Source organism: Chrysemys picta, chromosome 8, assembly GCF_011386835.1.
Source record: "Chrysemys picta bellii isolate R12L10 chromosome 8, ASM1138683v2, whole genome shotgun sequence".
NCBI lineage: Eukaryota > Metazoa > Chordata > Testudines > Emydidae > Chrysemys > Chrysemys picta.
Genome location: NC_088798.1, coordinates 29,590,765 through 29,611,162, shown reverse-complemented (window position 1 = coordinate 29,611,162; position 20,398 = coordinate 29,590,765). Strand labels below are relative to the sequence as shown.

Below are 20,398 nucleotides of genomic sequence, written 5' to 3'. Positions count from 1 at the left end.
GCCAAATAGGAGTTATGAGTGCTCAGCACCTCTAAAAATCAGGCCAACTGTGTTTACGGTCCTGATCCTGCAAACACTTATGTACATGCTTAACTGTAAACATGTAAGTAGTGCTATTGTCACTGACTGCTCATGCTTAAAGTTAAGCACATGCATAAATGTTTGTAGGATCAGAATTTTTAGGTATCAAAGAGAAAAGGATGGAGTTCAGGCCTTTGACCTTTTGTGCTAGCTGTCAAATTAAGGGCTTGAAAGGATTAAAGGGTACACTAAAAATAATTCATTTTATTCTTTGTTTTTGGTATTAAGGAACTGGAATTATACTTTTCTCACTCCTTTATTTATCCTTTGATCACATTAGCATTTAAGTAGATTAATAAAGCTAATCCTGTACATTCCAGGGGAATATTCTGCAATTAACTTAATCCATAAAATGTGTAATTTAACCTTCTACTGCAGCTCTGTGGCAGAAAGGAGCATTTATAATGTTTCAACAGAATTTCCAACATACTATTTGCAATGTTGTTATGTTTAAAAGGCTTGTAAAAGTAATTGATGTAGAGCCTTGACGTTTTAAAGCATTTAAGAAATGTAATATGCCCAAGGGGGGTTGCCCCAGGTAGCAGTTGGCTGCCAATTTACCTTTTCATATGGGATTTGATTAGCAAGAAAATAGTGGATCAAGGCAGATTGGGGGTCACATCACCTCTTTATAGAACAGTTTAAATTCATCAGAACAATACAACTGTCAATAAAATCCCTCTCTATAAATCTCAAGTGTCTTAAAATAGTTCTACAGACATACAGTTGTGGTGCATACATCAAAAATATAGAATCCTTCAGCTATTAGAGAAATTCAATGATCACTGTACACAGAACAAAGACATCTATTCACCAGAAATAAATGTTTACATAGGGGCAATATAGATCATTGAAGCCTTCACATCTTGCTGTAACTTGGCCATTGTGTAACCCAGTCCTGAACCAAGATACATAAGTATCTCCATACTCTGTGGAAATTATTCTTTTAGTTTCTTTTCACCCTTTCCCTTTCTTTTTCTACCAATAAAGATATCAGATGCACTTTGCTAAGCATGATCAAAGAATACAGTAATATACACCCATTGATTTGAAGGATCCTTGAGACAGATTGACAACAAACCTGCTACTGATCTGGTTAATTAAACTGGCATAAACTGGCATAGCACTATTGCACTCACTTGATTTACACCAGCTGAGAATCTGACCCAAAGTAGTCATACGGAAGATTTTGCTAACATCATTTCTCAACAGTTTTATAATAACAATAATAATACTTTGTGCCTATTTAAGTATAAGATCTCAAAGCACTTTTAAAGATCGGTAAGTAGTATTAGCCGTAGATGGAATAAGAGAGGCAGAGTGACGTTACATGACTTGCCAAAATCATATAGTGTTAGTGGCAGAGTTAGGAATCAGCAGTTTTAGGTTATATTACTGTTCCCCTACATTAACCACTAATCAATGGTGCCTCTGTAAAATTACAGTAGATGTTGGTCTGCAGGATGGAGGTGGTGGCTTATAGCTTGAATATGCATACACTGGGTGAAACCAGGTAAGTAGGACCTAGTGATAGTAGGTGGTGGTTGAAAAGCTGACAAAATTAAATATCCGAACTGACTCAGCCCTTAATGCCTTCACATTAAAAAACAGCAAAGGCTAAACCTAAACATAAAGAAATGTCCTCAATTTTAACTCCCCTCCATAATTACTATACAGCTGTTTATAAAACAGCAGCACTCACAATATACAGATTTGGGCTATGGAGACTGAATCAAGGTCATCGTAACAGCTCTCATTGAAAATCAAATGCACTCTCACTTAGCTACCATGTGTTCTGTCCCATGAATTTTACATCACATGGGCTAAAGAATGTGACCAACGTGCTTCTAGAGATTGATAAATCTGAAAAGTATCAGTTACCCAAATTAGTCTCTTTTATATGATCTAATCTGGCATCCTTTCGTTTAAATGTGTGTGGACTAGCCTGGGACACAACCCTGCATGCTCTAAACACCCCAAACTCCCATTGATTTGGTTGGCAGTTTGAGATGCAGGATCATGCTCACAGTTGTTCTGTTCGGTGATGCTTATGCAGATGTTTCTTTTGAAATCTCTTCAATGACATACTACTTGTTGGTGTGTTAGTTAGAGAACTGAAAGGAACAGATGAAATGGTTTACTACTAGGATGTGGGTTCTGGCCAGGTCTACACTAGAAACTTTTGCTGGTATAACGGTGTTGATTAGGGATGTGATTGTTGTGAGGTCTACACCCGAGGAGTAGACTTTTCTCTTTCCTTTTCTATTTGTGTTAACTTTTTGTGTGTGTTGTACACATTATTCCTTGCAAGGCCTCTACTGACTGTAATTGGTTCCCCCTCCCTTACTGCTGCTTAATTCCATCCTTAAATGAAGTTCCTCTGGGGTCAGGGATGGTGGTGACATGTTGCTTGGATTAGAAGGAGAGAAGCCTGCAATGTAAGGGCCCATCATGTAAGTGTTCCATGTCCTGGATCAAATGTCACACTTTGTATTAAGTGTACTTTTATAAATAGTTTATTAAGGGCTAATAAATTATTAATATATATTTTAATAAATGGTTGATCAATTATTAGAGTCCAGTAAATTAAGAGATTCTTTATAACCATCTATAACACTTTGTGCTTATGTGTTTATAGCTATCCATAACACATACTACTCATGTGTGACATGCTTATAAAATCTATTAAACATTTATTAACCTTCTGCACACTATTTATAAATGTATTCTTAATATCAAGTGTGATCGGACAAACAGAGGGTTGTTTTGGTATCCAGCACTATTAGCCTGGCACCTTTCACAAGAACAACACTCACTTTTTAAAAATGCACAATGCAGTACATTCAGAACTGAAGACAAATGGTCTGCAGCTCTACCAAGAAATCTTTGTGTAGATTACAGCTGACTACACTTCATTATGGCATTTTCTGATTTAAAAAAAAAATCAAAAGTAGAAGGATTTTTTTTAACCCTAATGCATTTTATCTTCCTTTCTCCTAGGGCCCTCAGGGACCACGGGGTCATCCAGGTCCACCAGTAAGTGTATAAAGAGCTAATTTTATCTAGGTTCTTCTTGCATGTATGATTTAAAGAGGCCTGCAATACCTAATAACTGCTTTCTCTTGTTTTCTAGGGTCCACCTGGGGTACCTGGTCCAAGAGTAAGTTTCATAATTGTGCTAACTACAACACATTCCCTCATTGTTGAAAGTGAAAATGTTGAGACCCTCTTCATAGGGTATTGCCTCCTCCATCATTTTAAGTGAAATTCCAATGTTTTTTCTTTAGCACTCATCACTATAATATCTAAGCTCAGATATAGTTGCTATGCTAAACCTCCTATCTGACATCTTGTGTTCTAGTAGTGCTACCAGAGTCCTAAAAGGGCAAATCACATGCCCATGCTCACATGCTTGGCCTACGTAAACTTCACTCCAGTTTAAAAGCTTACTTGCAGGAATTCAGCATATACAAATTCTGAAGGGAAGTAGGATGCTCCTGGGTATGTCATTCACCAGATGCTCTTCCAGTTTACATTAAATGTATCCATTTTCTTCTAGGGGATTATTATCCAGCACTTACTGGGAGGTTGGATTTAGTGTTCTAGTCCTTTTCTATTATTTCTGCTCTATTGGGCAGCCCCCTTCCTGGGCCACCCTCCTGATTCAGGCCATGGCATGACAGATGATGCACCCCCTCCCACTCTGGCATTTCCCCTACAGTGGGGACTAGGGTGGCCTGAGGTATCGGAGGCATCTGAACTAGTTGTATGCCAGCCGAGGACTCCCTTGCATCAAAGGAATTCTCAGCTGGCAAGATATAGCACTTTTCACCACTCCAGTAGTGGAAAGAGACCAGGGAATCTGGCCCATGTTGTATGTGCCTGACTAGAGACTGAATTGTTCTTTGTGTATCTTGTTTGGAGAGTAAATATCACCTTTTTCTCCATATATAAATAGTATTTGTAACTGTCGATGTATTAGATTAGATAGATGGCAGACAGGTTTGGAGCCAATAGTTTTGGTTTGAGATTTTTGGGGGGATTTTTTGTTTTGTTTGTTTGTTTTATTTTTCTTCCAGGAAAATAACTGATAAAAGAAACTAAAGTAATTTCTTTTTTTAAATTACAATTCTTTAAAATAAGAGTATTCCATTTCATTCTGCCATTTGCTTTTTCCTTTTAAAAGTAAGAATTCTCATAGTATGTAATTTAATGGCTGTGGAACATTCAACTAAATAATGAGGAGACCTCAGAGGTTTTGGGGAAGGCGTTTTTTTTTGTTGTCCTTTTTGATACATACACATTTATGTGCAATATGTTTTAATCAAAAGACTTTCAAATTCTTCATCAGATATAACTAGTATATTTCTGCAGCCATACTTGAAGAACTTACAACCTTAATTTTATTCTCTGTTGATCTTACTGCTGATCTTCAATGGTTTTGGTTTACACAGAAACAAATGGACATCAATGCTGCTATTCAAGCCTTGATTGAATCAAATGGTGCACTACAAATGGAGGTAATATATCTTGCTTTATTTACATTGGCACATACATTAGAAAATGTATAAAGAGTTGGGTTTTTTAAGGCCAAAACATGGCTTCTTCACAAAGGCTTTATTGAAAACAGAGAAAAACTAGAAACTGTTTTGTGAGGAAAAACTAACCCATGTATAATATGATTAAACACAATTGGATATATAGGATGCAATTTAAGTCAAGTTTTAAAAACCACAGTATTTCTAATGTTTAAATATGATTAAGGAGGATGGAAAGTATCAATCCATTATACAATGTGAAGTGTATACATTCAGCTACATGCCTACAAATGAGACTGTCATTAAGGCCCTGATCCATCAATCACTTACGCTTAACTTCATGCATGTGAGTAGAGTCATTGCAGTCAATAGGACTACGCACATGCAATGAACTTACTCACATGTGTAAAGTTAAGCACATTTGTACGTGTCTTTAGAATTGGGACCTATTAACTCTGTTGTTCAAAATCTGACAGTGTAAGGTATCACTTATAAAATGAACTAATTTTTCTTTTTTTCTTTTTTTCTTTTTTGGGCATTCAAATTTCCATTTCCATGTATTATAACAATGTTTTTGCATGATTTTTAACCTGACTGTAACTCCTTTGCTCCAATAATTTTAATAAATTGTACTAATTATTTTTAATTTGAATAAATCATTTCTATTATCTCATACGTGGCCGGCTGCATGCATCATAAACACCTTTCATTTCTGCATGTGGTCTCCAATGGGCATTTGATTTAACTGCATGCTCTGCTGCTATGGTGTTTTTGTGATAACATTGTTGCTAACGGCAGAGCTACCAGAATACTGAAGTAACTTTACTAGATCACAGTGCAGAGATATTCAAAACGCTACACTATCTTAGCAATTTACTGCACAGTATCAAGAACCCCCTCGGCACTCGGGATAACCCAGCACGCATCTGCAGGGATTTGCTTAACTGTGAACGTAAAGTATCAGATGGTAAGTGTCTACTTTCATCAAATCATACATATCATCAGGATTTAGAATATCTTGTTTCCAACTTTTAATTTCTAGAGCAAAACCGTAATGGGTGGCATTTTAATAACTATATTAATTTTAACTTTTTAATTCCATGTTACCACTGAGTACCACACACACCTATCCATAATGGACTTGCCTGTCATTTTATCCCCAAAGCAGCCTCTGCTCTCTGCGGATGGTGAAAAAGTAATTGCTGCTACTTCTAGGCTATTCCAACCTACCAATACTCAGTGCTGAATTTCTTGTGAGTAGCCGAATCTTTAAAACAATCTCAAACCTGCACTTCTTCAGTACAGAGGATATGATACTCTAATCATGCTGGTGTAAACCAGGGGTATCTCAGCTGAAGTCAATTGATGTACACTGATGAAAATCAGGCTTAGAGACGACTTACTGCCCACACCCAGACTTCTAAGTTTACCTTTTTCATTTGACATTACAGGTTTGCGTACATTGAAACTGGAAGGTGTCATTTACAGCTCAAGTAGACGTACCTGCACTAGCTTTAATTGAACTAGTGCTCTAAAAGTAGCAGTGTAGCTGCAGTGGCACAAGTGGTGGGATGTGCTAACCACTTGAGTATGATCCCATCTGAGACCCTAAGTACATACTTGGGCAGGTAGCCCCTCCCACTGCTCATACCTCTGCAACTACACTTTTAATTTTAGCACATTAGCTCAATCGGAGCTTGTGTGGGTATGTCTGCTCAGCTGCAAAGCACACCTTCCAGCTCCGGTGTAGACATACCCTGAGATGTTATGTATCGTGTGTGCCCTTCATATCAAAGAACCTCATGAAAAGTGATTTGACTGAGGTGACTCGGTGTAATTTTAAAGCCTTACTACACACACCATTTAGATTGGAAATTTCAAAGAACCCTAAGAGAGTTTGGCTCCCAGTACCGATTGAAACCCATTGAAAGTTGAGCATCTGGTACCTTTATGCCCCTTTGAAAAGCCCCGCCTTAATCTAGCTACCACAGTATTTCTGCAGCACCTATCACAATATCTCCATATGCACCTGTTTACAGCAGGTTATAGATTTATTATTCAAAATTAAATTTTGGAGGTAATTGGTACTTAGGTATTTAAAATATTTGCTCTAACACCAGGTCACTGGCTCCTAACGCTATATTCAAAATTGCTTATACTTCTACAGAAATTCTCATGGCCATCACCACTGAAACTGGCACAAATCTATATGTATTTTGCACTAAGTTGATGTGAATGTATTGTATATGTAAAGTGTGTCTTCTGATGTTAGCATATTTAGTATTCACTGCTCATACCAAAACCCTCAGACTGCAGCTTGACGAAATTAGGCATATTGACATGACTGACTGAAGTGCCCACTCCTGGAAGCTCTTACATGTTTTAATAACTTTATACACATGAAGTAGTCCCATTGAAGTACTCACATGTATAAAGTATCAGAGGGGTAGCCGTGTTAGTCTGAATCTGTAAAAAGCAACAGAGGGTCCTGTGGCACCTTTGAGACTAACAGAAGTATTGGGAGCATAAGCTTTCGTGGGTAAGAACCTCACTTCTTGCATCTGAAGAAGTGAGGTTCTTACCCACGAAAGCTTATGCTCCCAATACTTCTGTTAGTCTCAAAGGTGCCACAGGACCCTCTGTTGCTTTTCACATGTATAAAGTTACTCATGTATGCAAGAATTTGCAGAATCTGAGCCAATGGCATCATCTGACTCAGTGTCAGAATCTGAGTTCTGTAATTATCACAGTTTCCAGACAGTATGGATTTGATCCTGCTTCCACTGAAGCCAATTGTGACTTCAAAGGGGAAAGGATTGAGCCCAGTCATTACATAGCATAAGAATAGAGTAAATAACAGGCTACTAGACAGTGCTTTGGAATGTCCTGTACTATGTTCAAATATGGTGAAAGCTGGCCATATTGTATAGATATGTATAATTATATTTTTATTTTTAAAACTAAAGTACTTCAGATATAGAGTAAATAAAAAACATCCTGAAAATCTGAAATCTAGTTTTTCTAAAATTTAATAACATTTTCACATCTTTTAAATCTAGCTTTGTTATAGAAATAATTTCTCAAATACCTCATCCTGCAACGAACTTTGTGTGGATAAAGGTCTATATTTTTATAGGGAAAAATGTGTATAATCAGATATATTGACAACTATTATATTTGAGGCAACCATTAATCAATAAATCTTGAATGGTCATTGAAATGTGACATCAATAGAAGTATTTCACATACTTCACCGTCTGAGTGTGTTCGTTATAAATATCTTCAAATCTTTCCATTAGCACCATGAATTTCTTACAGGTAACAATTGTTAAAATAAAAACAAATATGCAAAAAGGAAATGAATTTAGAGGTAATGGGGGCAAAGTACTTATTTTCAAATGCAACCTTATGTAAATTTTATAGGGAATTATTGTTGTGCCTTCTGATGAGCTAAACAGCATGTATATGGCATCTAACCGGGTAAAATTGTCCAGAGTCAGTCTTTGTCAGGCAACTTATTGACTCATACCTGATTGTTATTAGCCAATCATGAAATAATTTTCTTCCTGCATGTAGACTCTTTATTTTCTGTGGGCCAAGTCCTGGCCCTGAGTAACCAGGCTGTGCACTGTGGATAGCTGCAGAGGTCAAGAAGGAAGGTATCTCCCTTCTGCAAATTCTGAAGCAGCAATGGAAGAACTCTGAGACCACTGCAGATAATAGCTCCTACACCCCTTTGCACATGAGGGAAGGGGAAACAACTGGTGAATCATCAGCCCCTGCCCCACTTCTGACACTGCCCTGTGCATCAAGGTGCAGGGTGTGCAGACAGCAGGCACCTAGCCCTCCACCCCTTACCCTGCAATGGAGCTGTACTTCCCTGTGGTGATAGGGTTTGCCTGTATGTAGCAAAAGTATTGTATTCATTTTCAGTATAAATGTGTGCATTGGCTTTCACATACTGTAATGATTTAAACATAAATAAACATGTTTAGAAAACTCATGTAAAACAAGACTCTTCCAAGGAGCCTAAGGGAGTTTAAGTAGCCAAATCCCAAACAGTTGAGGATTAAAATCTCATTGCCTGTGTCATAGTAGCATGGTAAAAGCATAGAATAGGACCATCCCTCATGCAGTAAAAGCCGCAAGAGGCTAAGGGGGAGGAAAATTCAATGAGGTTTCCTTAACAAAGCTGTTCCATCATCGGGGTTTGCCCCCTCATCATGCCCTCCGTGGGTCTGATCCAAATTCCATGGGTCCTCCAGGATCCACATGAAGCCAGAGCTATTCTCTCAGGCTCTAGAACCCTCTCGTCTCGCCTTCTCAGTTCTTGCTAGTGCACTCCCCGTGGAACTGCACTACCAGAGGTCCAATTGCCCCCAGGACCGCCCTTTGAAAGCAGGGTTCTTATTACAGAAGGGGCTCCACACAAAAGGTAATATAGCCCCAGGTTATATTAGCTTGTCTACTTAATCTCCAAAACACTGGTAAAGAAAGGATGTGCTCAGCCCTCACTGGAAGCCAACCCATTCCCCATGCCCTCTCCTGCAGACATGGGGAGATTTGCACAAAGGATCCTCCATTTGTCGATTCTGGGGCACAGTCTAGCCTATCTTTAACTGCCGCTTAGGAAACATGGAACTAAATTTTGCTTTATTTTAGACTTGTCACTTGCACTGTTTCTTCTCTCACTGACTTTAGTGGGAGTTGCACCAGGATAAAAAACGAATAATTGGCCTTAATATTCTATCCTAAGTAGGAAAGCAAACACTAACCAACATCTTTAAGCACATTACACCCACATATTGAAGAGAGGGTCACCTGTGATCTTAGCAGCAAAAGTGAAATGAAGATAGAGAAAATAAAAGCATTTTGTGCACTACAGGCCCTACGTGCAAACAAACAATTTGCTATTTTATGATCTGGCCCTTGTACTAATTTCCTGTTCACAGAAATTGATGAGCGTCTATTACACTAACTATAGAAAAAGGATTTCCTCTCAGAATTAATTTTGAAACAAATCTCTAGCAACTGTATGCGGAGAAGAGGATTCAGCGTTACGAGTTTAATTTACATCTCCTAGCTGCTGAATAGTCAGTATTAGTTATAGAATGAACATTAGTTCCATCAAGGAAATGTGCTCTAGAATCTAGAGTGGATAAGAGTGTACCAGTTCTAAGTGTGTAACTATTAAGATAGATGTAAAACTTAACATATCTTTCTTATAATTCCAAAGCTTAATTTTTTTCTCTGTTGGCACAGGCCTTTCAGTACATTTTTCAAACTGTATTTTACTTTGAGATTACTTACAATGTCTGCCATGTATCCAAAACCCCTGTTGTATCCCTCTAGATTAGTGGTTCCCAAACTTGTTCCGCTGCTTCTGCAGGGAAAGCCCCTGGCGGGCCGGGCCGGTTTGTTTACCTGCCGCGTCCGCAGGTTCAGCTGATCGTGGCTCCTAGTGGCCGCGGTTCGCTGCTTCAGGCCAATGGGGGCTGCTAGAAGCGGTGTGGGCCGAGGGATGTACTGGCCGCCGCTTCCAGCAGCTCCCATTGGCCTGGAGCAGCGAACCGCAGCCACTGGGAGCCGCGATCGGCCGAACCTGCGGACGCGGCAGGTAAACAAACCGGCCCGGCCCGCCAGGGGCTTTCCCTGCACAAGCGGCGGAACAAGTTTGGGAACCACTGCTCTAGATAGAAAACACATTGAAATAAACTCAAAAAATCAAGAAAGAGGGGATTAAACAGAAACCAGGTCACAAATACAAATCAGACGTGCGGTACATCAAATATAGATTAGCTGTGCAGCGATTATGCCTTTGTCAGAGTAACAGGGTGGCAGGAGCTATGATCCAGCATACGAATGCTGGGCTCTTCTGCTGACCATCCTGTTAGAACCCTGCATAAAGCTGCGGAATAACTTGTACCAATTCATGATGGCAGCAGGTACTGCTTATTAACTCCACCAAGATGTAAGAATTGCCAATGAACCTCTGGTCAGAGGGAACTGAGGGCAGGGACATGGAGTAACTAGCTAGGCTCGGGATGAAAACTTAAGCTGATGTTCATGTTTTTGATGTTATTTGAATAAAGCCAAATCCCAGGAAGAGGAGTACGTTTGACTACCTATAGCCATGCATAGATTTTGTTGGGAGCAGAGTGGGAATGCCACCTGCTCACATTCAGTATTTAGTATCGGAAACAAAGGATAGAGTTGAAAATCCCAAACTGGTACAAAAGTCATAGAAAAGGTAAACAGCAGGGAATAGTTATTGATAACATTACAGTAATGTGGAGGCTTTGTGGATTTTTTTTTAAAATTTATTTGCTTGGCTTTGGCTTACCATCAGATTTTTATGTGCCAAATTCAGATCACCTACATTGGGCATAAACCCAGAGTAACTCCAAGGAGGCTAGTCTGTTATGTTCTTTAGTGATGCCATAGGAGGTTAAGCTGCAGTAATAATACTTCTAACATTTGCCAAAAATTATGGCAATTTTATTCAGAAAATTGTTTAACAGCAGTTATATCTTTTTACACCTTTCTATCTGGGATTATAAATTGACAGGAAAATACTGGATTGACCCAAATATTGGATGTCCTTCTGATGCCATTGAGGTTTTCTGCAACTTTACTGCTGGTGGCCAGACATGTCTATCACCCGTATCTGTGACAAAGGTATGCTTTGCTTTTAGGATATATTTCTGTGCTTAAACTCTAAATAAGTGAACACTGATTTACCCAATGTATGCTGGCATGTCAGATTTCTCAGTGCTAACTAGCTTTATTTCACCATAAATTAGATCTGTGTTCCTCTGTTTCATTTGATTATCTGTTTCTTTTCATATATGTCTCTATGCGACTACCTTTATGGGCCTCTCTTTAATCTGTCTATAATATTTAAAATGCCCTGTCCCTGTATTGTGCACTGTAATTGTCATTAAAATGTGAATTGACATAAGGGTCACTGCTCTTGAACATTTAACCAAAGTATTCAGTACAAACTGGTTTTCCTTTTGTTTCACTAAATGCATCCTAACAACTATTTACATTTAGACTGAAAGCCTTTTGGAATGGGGACTTGGTTTTCTGTGAAGTTTTACCTATGTACTTTAACTAAACTGTACTGTACCACATCTGTGGGGGTGTGGGCCAGATTGCCCATGGGAGGAAAAAGCCCTTATTGGATTTCTCCCACATTGTTATTCAGGTGGGAGCTTCCCATTCCAATAGAATGAGCCATGGTTCTGCCCCATACTCCATAGATCCCTCTGGGATGCTGTCTTTGTGGAGCACCTGTGCCCTTTATGCCAACTGTATCTCCAGAACATCCTATTCTCTCTGCCAATCAGCACAGTTCCACTGGATCCACATGAGCAAGAGAACCCCTAGCCACTGCTTCCCCCAGTATCCCTCTTCAAGGACATTTTCCCACTATGGAGGACTCCACAGAAATGTATTATATTTTCAAGGCTTAGTCCTCACCTAGCATACACCATCTACTAACTGCCCAGTCCCTGCTCTCTCTCCTCTAGGCGGATTCCAATCCTGGGGAGAATCCTTCACAAGTCCTGGAGGATGGTGCAGCACAGGCAACTCACACATCTCTCTGATTGGGAGGGGTGAGATCTGTGCACAGAGGGTCTCCTGTGTGTACAGACTTAGGCGGCATGGGTTGGCCCTCTATATATACTTGTTCTTGCAAATATGTATTAAGAATAATGCAAGAAAAAAATACATTTTCCATATATAGCTCAATGTATATCACCTCTCTCTGTCTTGCAGTATCTCAGGTTATTAATAAAATCTAGGTGTTGAGAGGCAGAGCAATATAATGGACTAAAAACAAGACCGGGAGCAAAGAACTTCTGAACTCTGATCCAAACTCTGTCACTTCTTTCTGTGCATGTCTTTCTTTGAATCAGTTAACTGTTCTTTGAATCAGTTTCCTATCTGCAAAATAAGGATATCTACCTACCTACATTTCAGCGGTGTACTGAGAATTAATTACTTTTATAACAAGCTTTGAAAATGTAAGTTATACAAATGTCTATACCGTATAGGCTTGTATACAATTGTATGCATTCATTATGATGATTATGGCATTCCACTTTTCTATATACCTGACACGTCTTCTGAAGAAAGCAGGAGACACATGCATTTTGGTTTGTCAACCAAATTAACTGATACAGTTAATATCTCCTATAAGTGCCAAATTTATATTGCCAAAATCTTTCTGATTGTTGGCCATTGAGCATGATACAACTGTTATGTCTAACAATGCATTTTTGTAAACTAGTTGGAGTTTGGAGTTGGAAAAGTGCAGATGAACTTTCTTCATTTACTGAGCTCAGAAGCAACCCATACCATCACAGTTCACTGTCTGAACACCCCAGTGTGGGGAACAAATGAGGCAGATGCTCAGAAAACATCTGTTCACTTCAAAGGCTGGAATGGTCAAATGTTTGAAGCAAATACACTACTTGAACCAAAGGTGCTTACAGATGAATGCATGGTAAATACGTTTTGGCGTTATTAAACTTACAGTGCAATTCGTGTTTAGATAGTATTAAATTAACAAAAATAAATATAAGCTTTGAGCATTTATTTTTCCTTCTATCATTATAACAGTCATTTAGATTGTCAGAACATGAAGCACACTTCTCATTTGTTTAGCAAGTTTCTCCATGTGTTGACCATTTGATATTAAATTCAAGGTATATCCAGATGCTAACAGCAATTGCAGTTATGCAGGGAATCTGTCTTTGTTCTTAGCATCAGACTCAGTGGACCCTGCTTGTTAATTCTACCAGGACCTGAGAGGTGACAGGGCCCTCTCTTCAGAGGCAACTTAGGGTAGCTACATGGAGGTTCTTCAGGAAATCCTGGAACAGCCAGGCATGGATTGAAAGCTTAGGCTGAGCTATATATTCTGATGATGTCTGAATGAAACCAAACTGCAGGAAAAGGGCAAGTTCATTACAGGCTTTACAAGTTAATCTTTTGATGACTGACTGTCATTAACTTCACTAGTTACAGGGCAATTGTCTACTTATGTAATAAACTGATGATGGACAAACTTTCACTGGGTAAAATAAATGTTTTTGAACTTGGAAAAATCTGAAAAATCTAATAAATTTCCAATGATTATTAGATCAACCCCATTAACAGGCAAGATGTTGCCTTTACCACTGACTCTTGTAGCGATAATTTGTATTTTTATTACAGAGAGCCTAAAATATCCAATTCTATACTTTGCTAAAGAGAACAAAGGACGTAGCCTTATCCTGTCATCATTCCAGGGAACTCTTTCAAATTCACTGGGAGATTTGTGTGCAGACAAATGGCATGATGACAGGTGCTTTTCAAACTGGAAACTGTATTAAGTGGGTATAAAATGTTACCAAATGAGAATTTTCAACACACTTAGACCTGTAGCACTTTGCACTGGTATAAATTACTGCAAAAAGTGAAAAGCAGTGAATAATCAGGCCCTGTATTTATAAAAGTATGGCAGATTTGGGGTTTTGTTCTGGAAGAAGGTAAGACACGCAGTGATGGCTATTGAAAAGTGTAGTTTTTCTGTGAGATTCTATGAGATATCTCTCTTTCTCTTCAGGAAACTATGTACTGTACAGATTTCCTGCAGAATCTCACATATCCCTTCCTGCAGGGATTTCACTTTTCAGCGGTCTCCACTGTACCTGCTGCTTTGACAGGTTGGGCAAGAAAGGAGTGACTGCAAACATCAAGACTCCCACATCCCCAAACAATGTTATACTGTTATTTTATATTTTTTATAAGGTAACAGTTTTTATTGAGATTTTCTAAAAATTCAAATAACCAAAGTTCATGACAAAACACGTCGCTGATTTCCCCATAAGTCTTAAGAATGCATATTAAATCCAAACTGAAGCCTAGGCAATACAGATATGTATTAGTCTCATAGTTCAAGTCCTCATCAAGCTTTATAGCAAGTTAGAATTTTGACAGATGTTCTTTCTTCAGTGGATTGGGAGATGGCCTTTGAAAAAAACCACACAAATGTTACATGTATTGACAAGAGAACAGATTGCTCATTTGCTTCTCTGGTTCCTTGATTTCTAGATTCTCTCTGTGTTTTGAAATTGATAGTTGATATGCATTTAATGCTCTCTCTAATTCCGTGAACTGCAGATCCAAGATGGCAGCTGGCATAAGACAGAGTTCCTTTTTCACACTCAGGACACTACTGACCTTCCAGTTGTTCAAGTGCATACGCTTCCTCATCTCAAACCAGGACAACAGCATAACATAGAAAGTGGTTCAGTGTGCTTTCTCTAAGCTTCCTGACCTGATTCTGGTGTCTCACAACACCATGGAACTGTTGCACGGAAAAAGCATCTTTTTAAAACAAAAATGAATTAAAGATTAAATCATTATGAAACTGTGGAAGAATTTTAAAGCAAATTGTTGGTTATATCTTAAAGAATCTCAGGAAGAAAAAGACTTCCTCCTAAGAAGGAGAAATGGCATTTAAAAAAAAAAAAAAAAGACTATGACGACATTGCTAAAGTATTTAATTTTTTTAAATATTGGTTGGTGCTTTCTTGTATATTTCCCTGGAACTGAGAACTATATATCTAAACATAAAATTCTTCAGGACCGCTAGTATTCTTAATAACCTATTTAACAACACTGTACAGGACATCCTAAGGAAAGCTGGAGACATACAGTAGTAAGGAGCAATACTGGCTAATGCTCCCAAATGTGCAATAGCTTGTGTATGAGAGTGAATTATGCCACAATACAAGAAGTTGTCTTTTCTTAAACACTAAGTTGTATTATAGTCCTTTTGGACACATACATCTTAACAGATGGTACACTACCTCTTACGTGTTTCCTGTTTGTATTTCTGGTGCTCTTTATAACACAAGGTGCTTGTGGCTTTAGTAAAGATTATTTGATTCCCTTTTTCTCTTGCAGACTGTATGTGCTGGTTACATCAAGATATGTTTCTGTTGTAAAAGTACTTATCTTAAATTGTTTGGTCACATACTTCATTACAAGTAAAAACATTATTTATGTGAAATTTTTGATTAAAATGTTTGTTTATTCTTGTGGAAGTGGTATACCAGACAGCACATTGTATATGGTGCTTATAGGCAGGACAACTAATTGTTAGCCATTGTAAAGATTGTTGTAGAAGAGCTACATACAATAGTTTTGGGGTTTAGTTTCTGGACTGCAGTTAACTATTTTAAACACCCAATAGCATCTAAGATGATGTATTGTGTATATATTTTGTAACTTGTTGAAAATTTTAATACAGCATATGTTTTGAATGGCTGCTAAGTTATAATCATAATTATTTCAGCAACTTAGAAATTCCATTTCTTTGCAATATTACTAGACACTGTTTCACTTATTTTATTGAGTCTAAAAGTATTTGACCCTCAGTTGTTGAACAAAATACACTTTTATCATTAAGACAAAACATTTACTCTAAAAGATTTTGCAAACTGCTTGCCTATATCTGTTGTCAAAGCAGTGTTTGTACAGTAATACAGAGCAAGATTATACCTCATATTTGGGGGGAGGGAGAGTGTTCAAACAGCAATTCATTTAAATCATCTTTATCCATAGTAAGTCATGCTTACTCATCTATAATAAAATGTGCTTCTAAAATAACTGTTTATCTTTTATTATTTTGATTCCCTTTCCTTGTATTGTTCATTTTCAGCAACCATGAAAAGGCTGTTCAGAGTCTCTTATTTGATAAATATTTGTATTAGAAAGGGAAACACATGCATATTTGTGGTGTTACAGGATATTGCACAAATAACATAGAACATTTCCTTATACAAGACAAATATGTAGAATCTCCAATTCTAAATCTGGGGCTGAAGTAGCATTTTTCCTCAAATTATGGATTTCTTTAAAGTGTGCATATTCTTTGAGTAATCTAAAGAAGCAAATCAAGATATAGAATGATCAATTAAGGGGAAAAAGAGAAAAGAAGAGATGGTTCAGAGAAGATTTTTCATTGTCATTTCAGCATTTAAAGGCAATATTATGACAGTTAACCATTTCACATGTGCTCTTAGTTTGACTTTCCACTGAGATCATGTTACTGCCATTTGTTTTTGTAAGAATGTACTCTTTTACAACATGCTGTGGCTTTTTTATCTTTTATCAACCTTATTCTCATTTTCACTTAATTTTTTAATGTTTAATGCATTTTTAATGCTGGTATCTCATAAGGACAGTGCTGTGTTAAAAAACAAGCATCCTTAAATGGTAAGAAGTTATTTATATGTGTATATTCTTTAGATTAGCATATATATGCATTCCTGAATTTTATAGCTGATGCTCTAAAATGGTTATTCTGCATCAATAAAATTGGAGGGGGAGAGAGTGGGAAACCCTAATGAGCCACTTTAATGGCCCATCCTACACAATTCAATTCAAATAAGAAGGTTAAATCTCTACTTCTTTTGATGATAATACTTCAAATTGCTCTAGGCAACACAGAATCAGTTCAGCCAAGCAACTATGAACCCCTCCTCCCCAAACATCATTAAAATAAAGGAATGTGTAATAGTTTGAAGTTTTCATTAAGGAAGAGCGTGTCTTGTGCCAAAAATATCTTCAATATATTTCTAACAATATAAAAAGCCAGACAGAACCTCTACATTAGTGGTTCTCAAACTTTTGTTCTGGTGACCCCTTTCACATAGCAAGCCTCTGAGTGCAACCCCCCATAATAAATTAAAAACACTTTTTAGTATATTTAACACCATTATAAATGCTGGAGGCAGAGCGGGGTTTGAGGTGGAGGCTGACAGCTCGCGACCCCCCCATGTAATAACCTTGCGACCCCCCATGTAATAACCTTGAATCCCCGTGAGGTGTCCCAACCCCCAATTTGAGAACCCCTGCTCTACTTTGTTTTAAGCTTTGCTAAGCAACTTACCAGCAGAGGTGGACTCCTCTGATTCCTCATGTTACGTAAAGTATTGCCTCTCTTGACTGAGTCAGCAGTGACTGGCTGACCTAATAGCTTTTTTTCTGTCTCTAACACTTGTAACCTAATATAACAAATAGAATATGAGAAACAGTAAACATTTAAAGCGCAGTACTACTCTGAAAAGTAGCTGTGAAAAAGGCACTGTGGAGCTCTAGCTGATTTTTGTATCACATTTGTTCATTTACAAATAAGAAGAGGGTTTCTCTGTCACCTGTACAAACCCAAACAAGTCTGGTTTTGCACACTCCGCTCTGCTGCAGCCTGAATTTTCAAAGTCAAGCTGGATAGTTTCTGACATGTCACTTCTAGTAAGCGAGATTCTATAGGCCAATAGCTGCTGTAAATTACATGTACACAACCCTATTGTCCTCACATTCTGGCCTTAGTTACACCTCTGCAAATGTAGGAAACAAAGAATCAAACCCAAAATAATACGTATTTAATAGGTTCAAATAATACCTATAACCAAATGTCACCTCATGAAGAGAAGCACATCAGAGTAGGGAAAAAATACAGTATGTATCTCGGTGAGGGATGCATGCCACCTCATCGAACATGAGAAAGAAATCAGCCTAACTGTTTAGGCAAGGGATTTGTTGCAAATGGAAACCCAACCCTTGCAGATCTCCACACAGATTTGGAAATCTTTACACAACCACCATCAACCTACTCTACCATGAGAGTACAGCCTGCTCCCACTGCAGTTGCACAAATAGCCCACGCCATATGGAGTTAATGCTGGTCTAAATGGCAGGGAACTTGAAGAAAACCTGCTCTGGATAGGAACTACATGACTTCATTCTGGCATGCTGCCTGCTAATCTGTAAACCCCTATCACTACAAAGGGTGTTCTCTAGGTTTAGGGGGAGAATGCCATAAAACAGGGTGGGTTTCCACCCCTCTGCCCACATAAATGGAGGGATACACCAGTCCATGTTTAGAAATGTAATCCCAGACCAAGTGAACTAAGCAGGATGTTTATCATATGATCATTTACATTCTAAGGCCTAGGTGGCCACCTTTGCCATTTAGGGCTCACTAGTGACACTGGAATCTATGGCCCCTTCATTGCCCAACTGACAGAGTGTAACATATGCTATCCTAGAACCACTGAGTTTGATGCTGCTCTCAGTCAAACCATTTACCTGCACTAAAATCAATGGGGTTACTCTGGGTTTACTTTGAGTAGAATTTGGACCATTATCTCTAAATATCAAAATCCAGCCAGAAAAGTAACAGCTCTTAATTAGGTCAAAGAATTTTCCAAATATCCAGCAGTGCTTATATTAGTGCAACAGCACAGCCCACACACAGTGACCAGATTTTTAAAACAAACAAACAAAAACCCTCACTGGTTATAGGTAAAATTAAAAAGCTAAAGCAATATCATCCCCAGTCTGCCCATTGTATACCAGGGATATTTCCCAATCAGAGAAAACCACATGTGCATCAGTGAAATTAACTTCTGTATCCTCTCTGGGAGGTGATCACTCAGAGCCATAGTCTACCTTGCCATGTTCCATGCAAGAGCGCTGAGCTCCAGGCTTGGGACCAGGGCCGACGAGGGGGGGGAAGCCGGTACAAATTACCGGGGCCCGGCGGTCCGGAAGAGGGCCCGGGGCTTGGCTTCCCCGTTGCCTTACCGGGGCCCGGCGGTCCAGAGGGGGGCCCGGGGCCTGGCTTCTCGCCCGCCCCTCGTCGGCCCTGTTTAGCCGGTCCGCCCTTGCTGGGGGGGGCTCAAAAACATTTTTTCACCAGGGCCCGAACCCGCTCTCGGCGGCCCTGCTTGGGACTGCATGAAACTTAACGGCACAACCTGCCCCATCGGGGACCACAACCCCCCCAGGTGAATTATTAACCTCCAGGTGCAGCCTGGTGGCCCAGGCAGGGATGCGCGGGGGTATGGACGGTTAAACATCTCTGCAGGGGAATGTGTGTCAGCGGCCCCACCCCAACGGGAGTAGGCTGGAGAGGCCCCGGCCCACCAGTGGGAGCGGCTTGGGGTGGGAGGGGGCAAAGCCGCCCCCGGGGGGCAGGCTGGGGATGGGGAGGCAGAGCCACCCCGCAGGGAGGAGTTTCCAGGTCTCCATGGAAACAGCGGCGCTCTCCCAAGCAGCCGCCAGAGGGCGGTCACCCGCCGCCATCCCGCAGCGCAGGCGCAAAACGCCGCCACGCTGTGCACGCCAGTCGGGAGGAACACGGCTCACGTGACCCCTGGCGGAGCGCGTGTGGCTGGGACTCGGATGGAGCAGGGAGCCGAGGCGGCGAGCGGGCCGGCGGGGAGCCCGGGGCTGGCCTGCGGCAAGCGGAAGATGGCGCTGCACGGGTAGGAGCAGCCCGGAGCCTCGGCTCCGCAGATCCTCGTCTGCCCGTCGGGCAGGGTGTCCCGCTACTCCCTTTCCGAGGCCCGGGGGCAGCCGCGGCGCCGCCGCTTGTCTCACCCTCGCGCCCCGTGCCGGGGAGGCTGCCCTGTGTCCTCTCCCCTCGCGGGGACAGGGCGCGAGGGTGTCACCTGTGTCCCGACCCTCAGCTCCGACGGGCGGAGCGAGCGTTGTCCTCGCGTCCGTCACTGGTTGACCTCCTCCCAGGAGGCGGGCTAATGGACGACAGCCAATGAGTGTCCCCCGAGGTGGGTTCCTGCAGAGGGGAGTTAGACGCCCCCCTTTGACTCTGAGTGGCAGTTTGTGCCCAGACCCTCAAAGGTATTTAGACACCTCGCTCCCATCGATTTGAATGGAGTTAAGCACCTGTACCTTTGAGGAGCTGGGTC

At 40.1% G+C, this 20,398-nt stretch overlaps 2 protein-coding genes and 1 long non-coding RNA gene across 8 annotated transcripts in view; 2 read left to right on the top strand and 1 right to left on the bottom strand.

The window, feature by feature from the left end:
• Positions 1-16,286, top strand: part of COL24A1 (collagen type XXIV alpha 1 chain) — a 234,615-nt gene extending 218,329 nt beyond the window's left edge. For 3 of the 5 annotated variants that reach the window (XM_065554165.1, XM_065554162.1, XM_065554166.1), the window contains 7 exons: positions 3,082-3,117; positions 3,215-3,241; positions 4,536-4,601; positions 5,418-5,586; positions 11,188-11,297; positions 12,919-13,134; positions 14,796-16,286. In XM_065554165.1, the coding sequence (XP_065410237.1) occupies positions 3,082-3,117; positions 3,215-3,241; positions 4,536-4,601; positions 5,418-5,586; positions 11,188-11,297; positions 12,919-13,134; positions 14,796-14,942 (771 nt within the window). In that variant the 3' untranslated portion in view covers positions 14,943-16,286. Of the gene's footprint in view, positions 1-3,081; positions 3,118-3,214; positions 3,242-4,535; positions 4,602-5,417; positions 5,587-11,187; positions 11,298-12,918; positions 13,135-14,795 lie in introns of those variants that run through there. The other 2 variants (XM_065554163.1, XM_065554167.1) reach the window with 2 other exon arrangements.
• LOC135973002 (uncharacterized) lies at positions 10,938-20,208 on the bottom strand. The gene is made up of 3 exons (XR_010589677.1): positions 20,070-20,208; positions 17,575-17,689; positions 10,938-15,002 (listed from the first exon to the last, which is right to left on the bottom strand). It is a non-coding gene; the product is annotated as an uncharacterized LOC135973002 (long non-coding RNA).
• Positions 19,779-20,398, top strand: part of ZNHIT6 (zinc finger HIT-type containing 6) — a 55,921-nt gene continuing 55,301 nt past the window's right edge. Inside the window, exon 1 of one of the 2 annotated variants that reach the window (XM_065554169.1) lies at positions 19,779-19,954. In XM_065554169.1, coding sequence (XP_065410241.1) covers positions 19,872-19,954 — 83 coding nt within the window. In that variant the 5' untranslated portion in view covers positions 19,779-19,871. Of the gene's footprint in view, positions 20,258-20,398 lie in introns of both variants that reach the window. The other variant, XM_065554168.1, reaches the window with a different exon arrangement.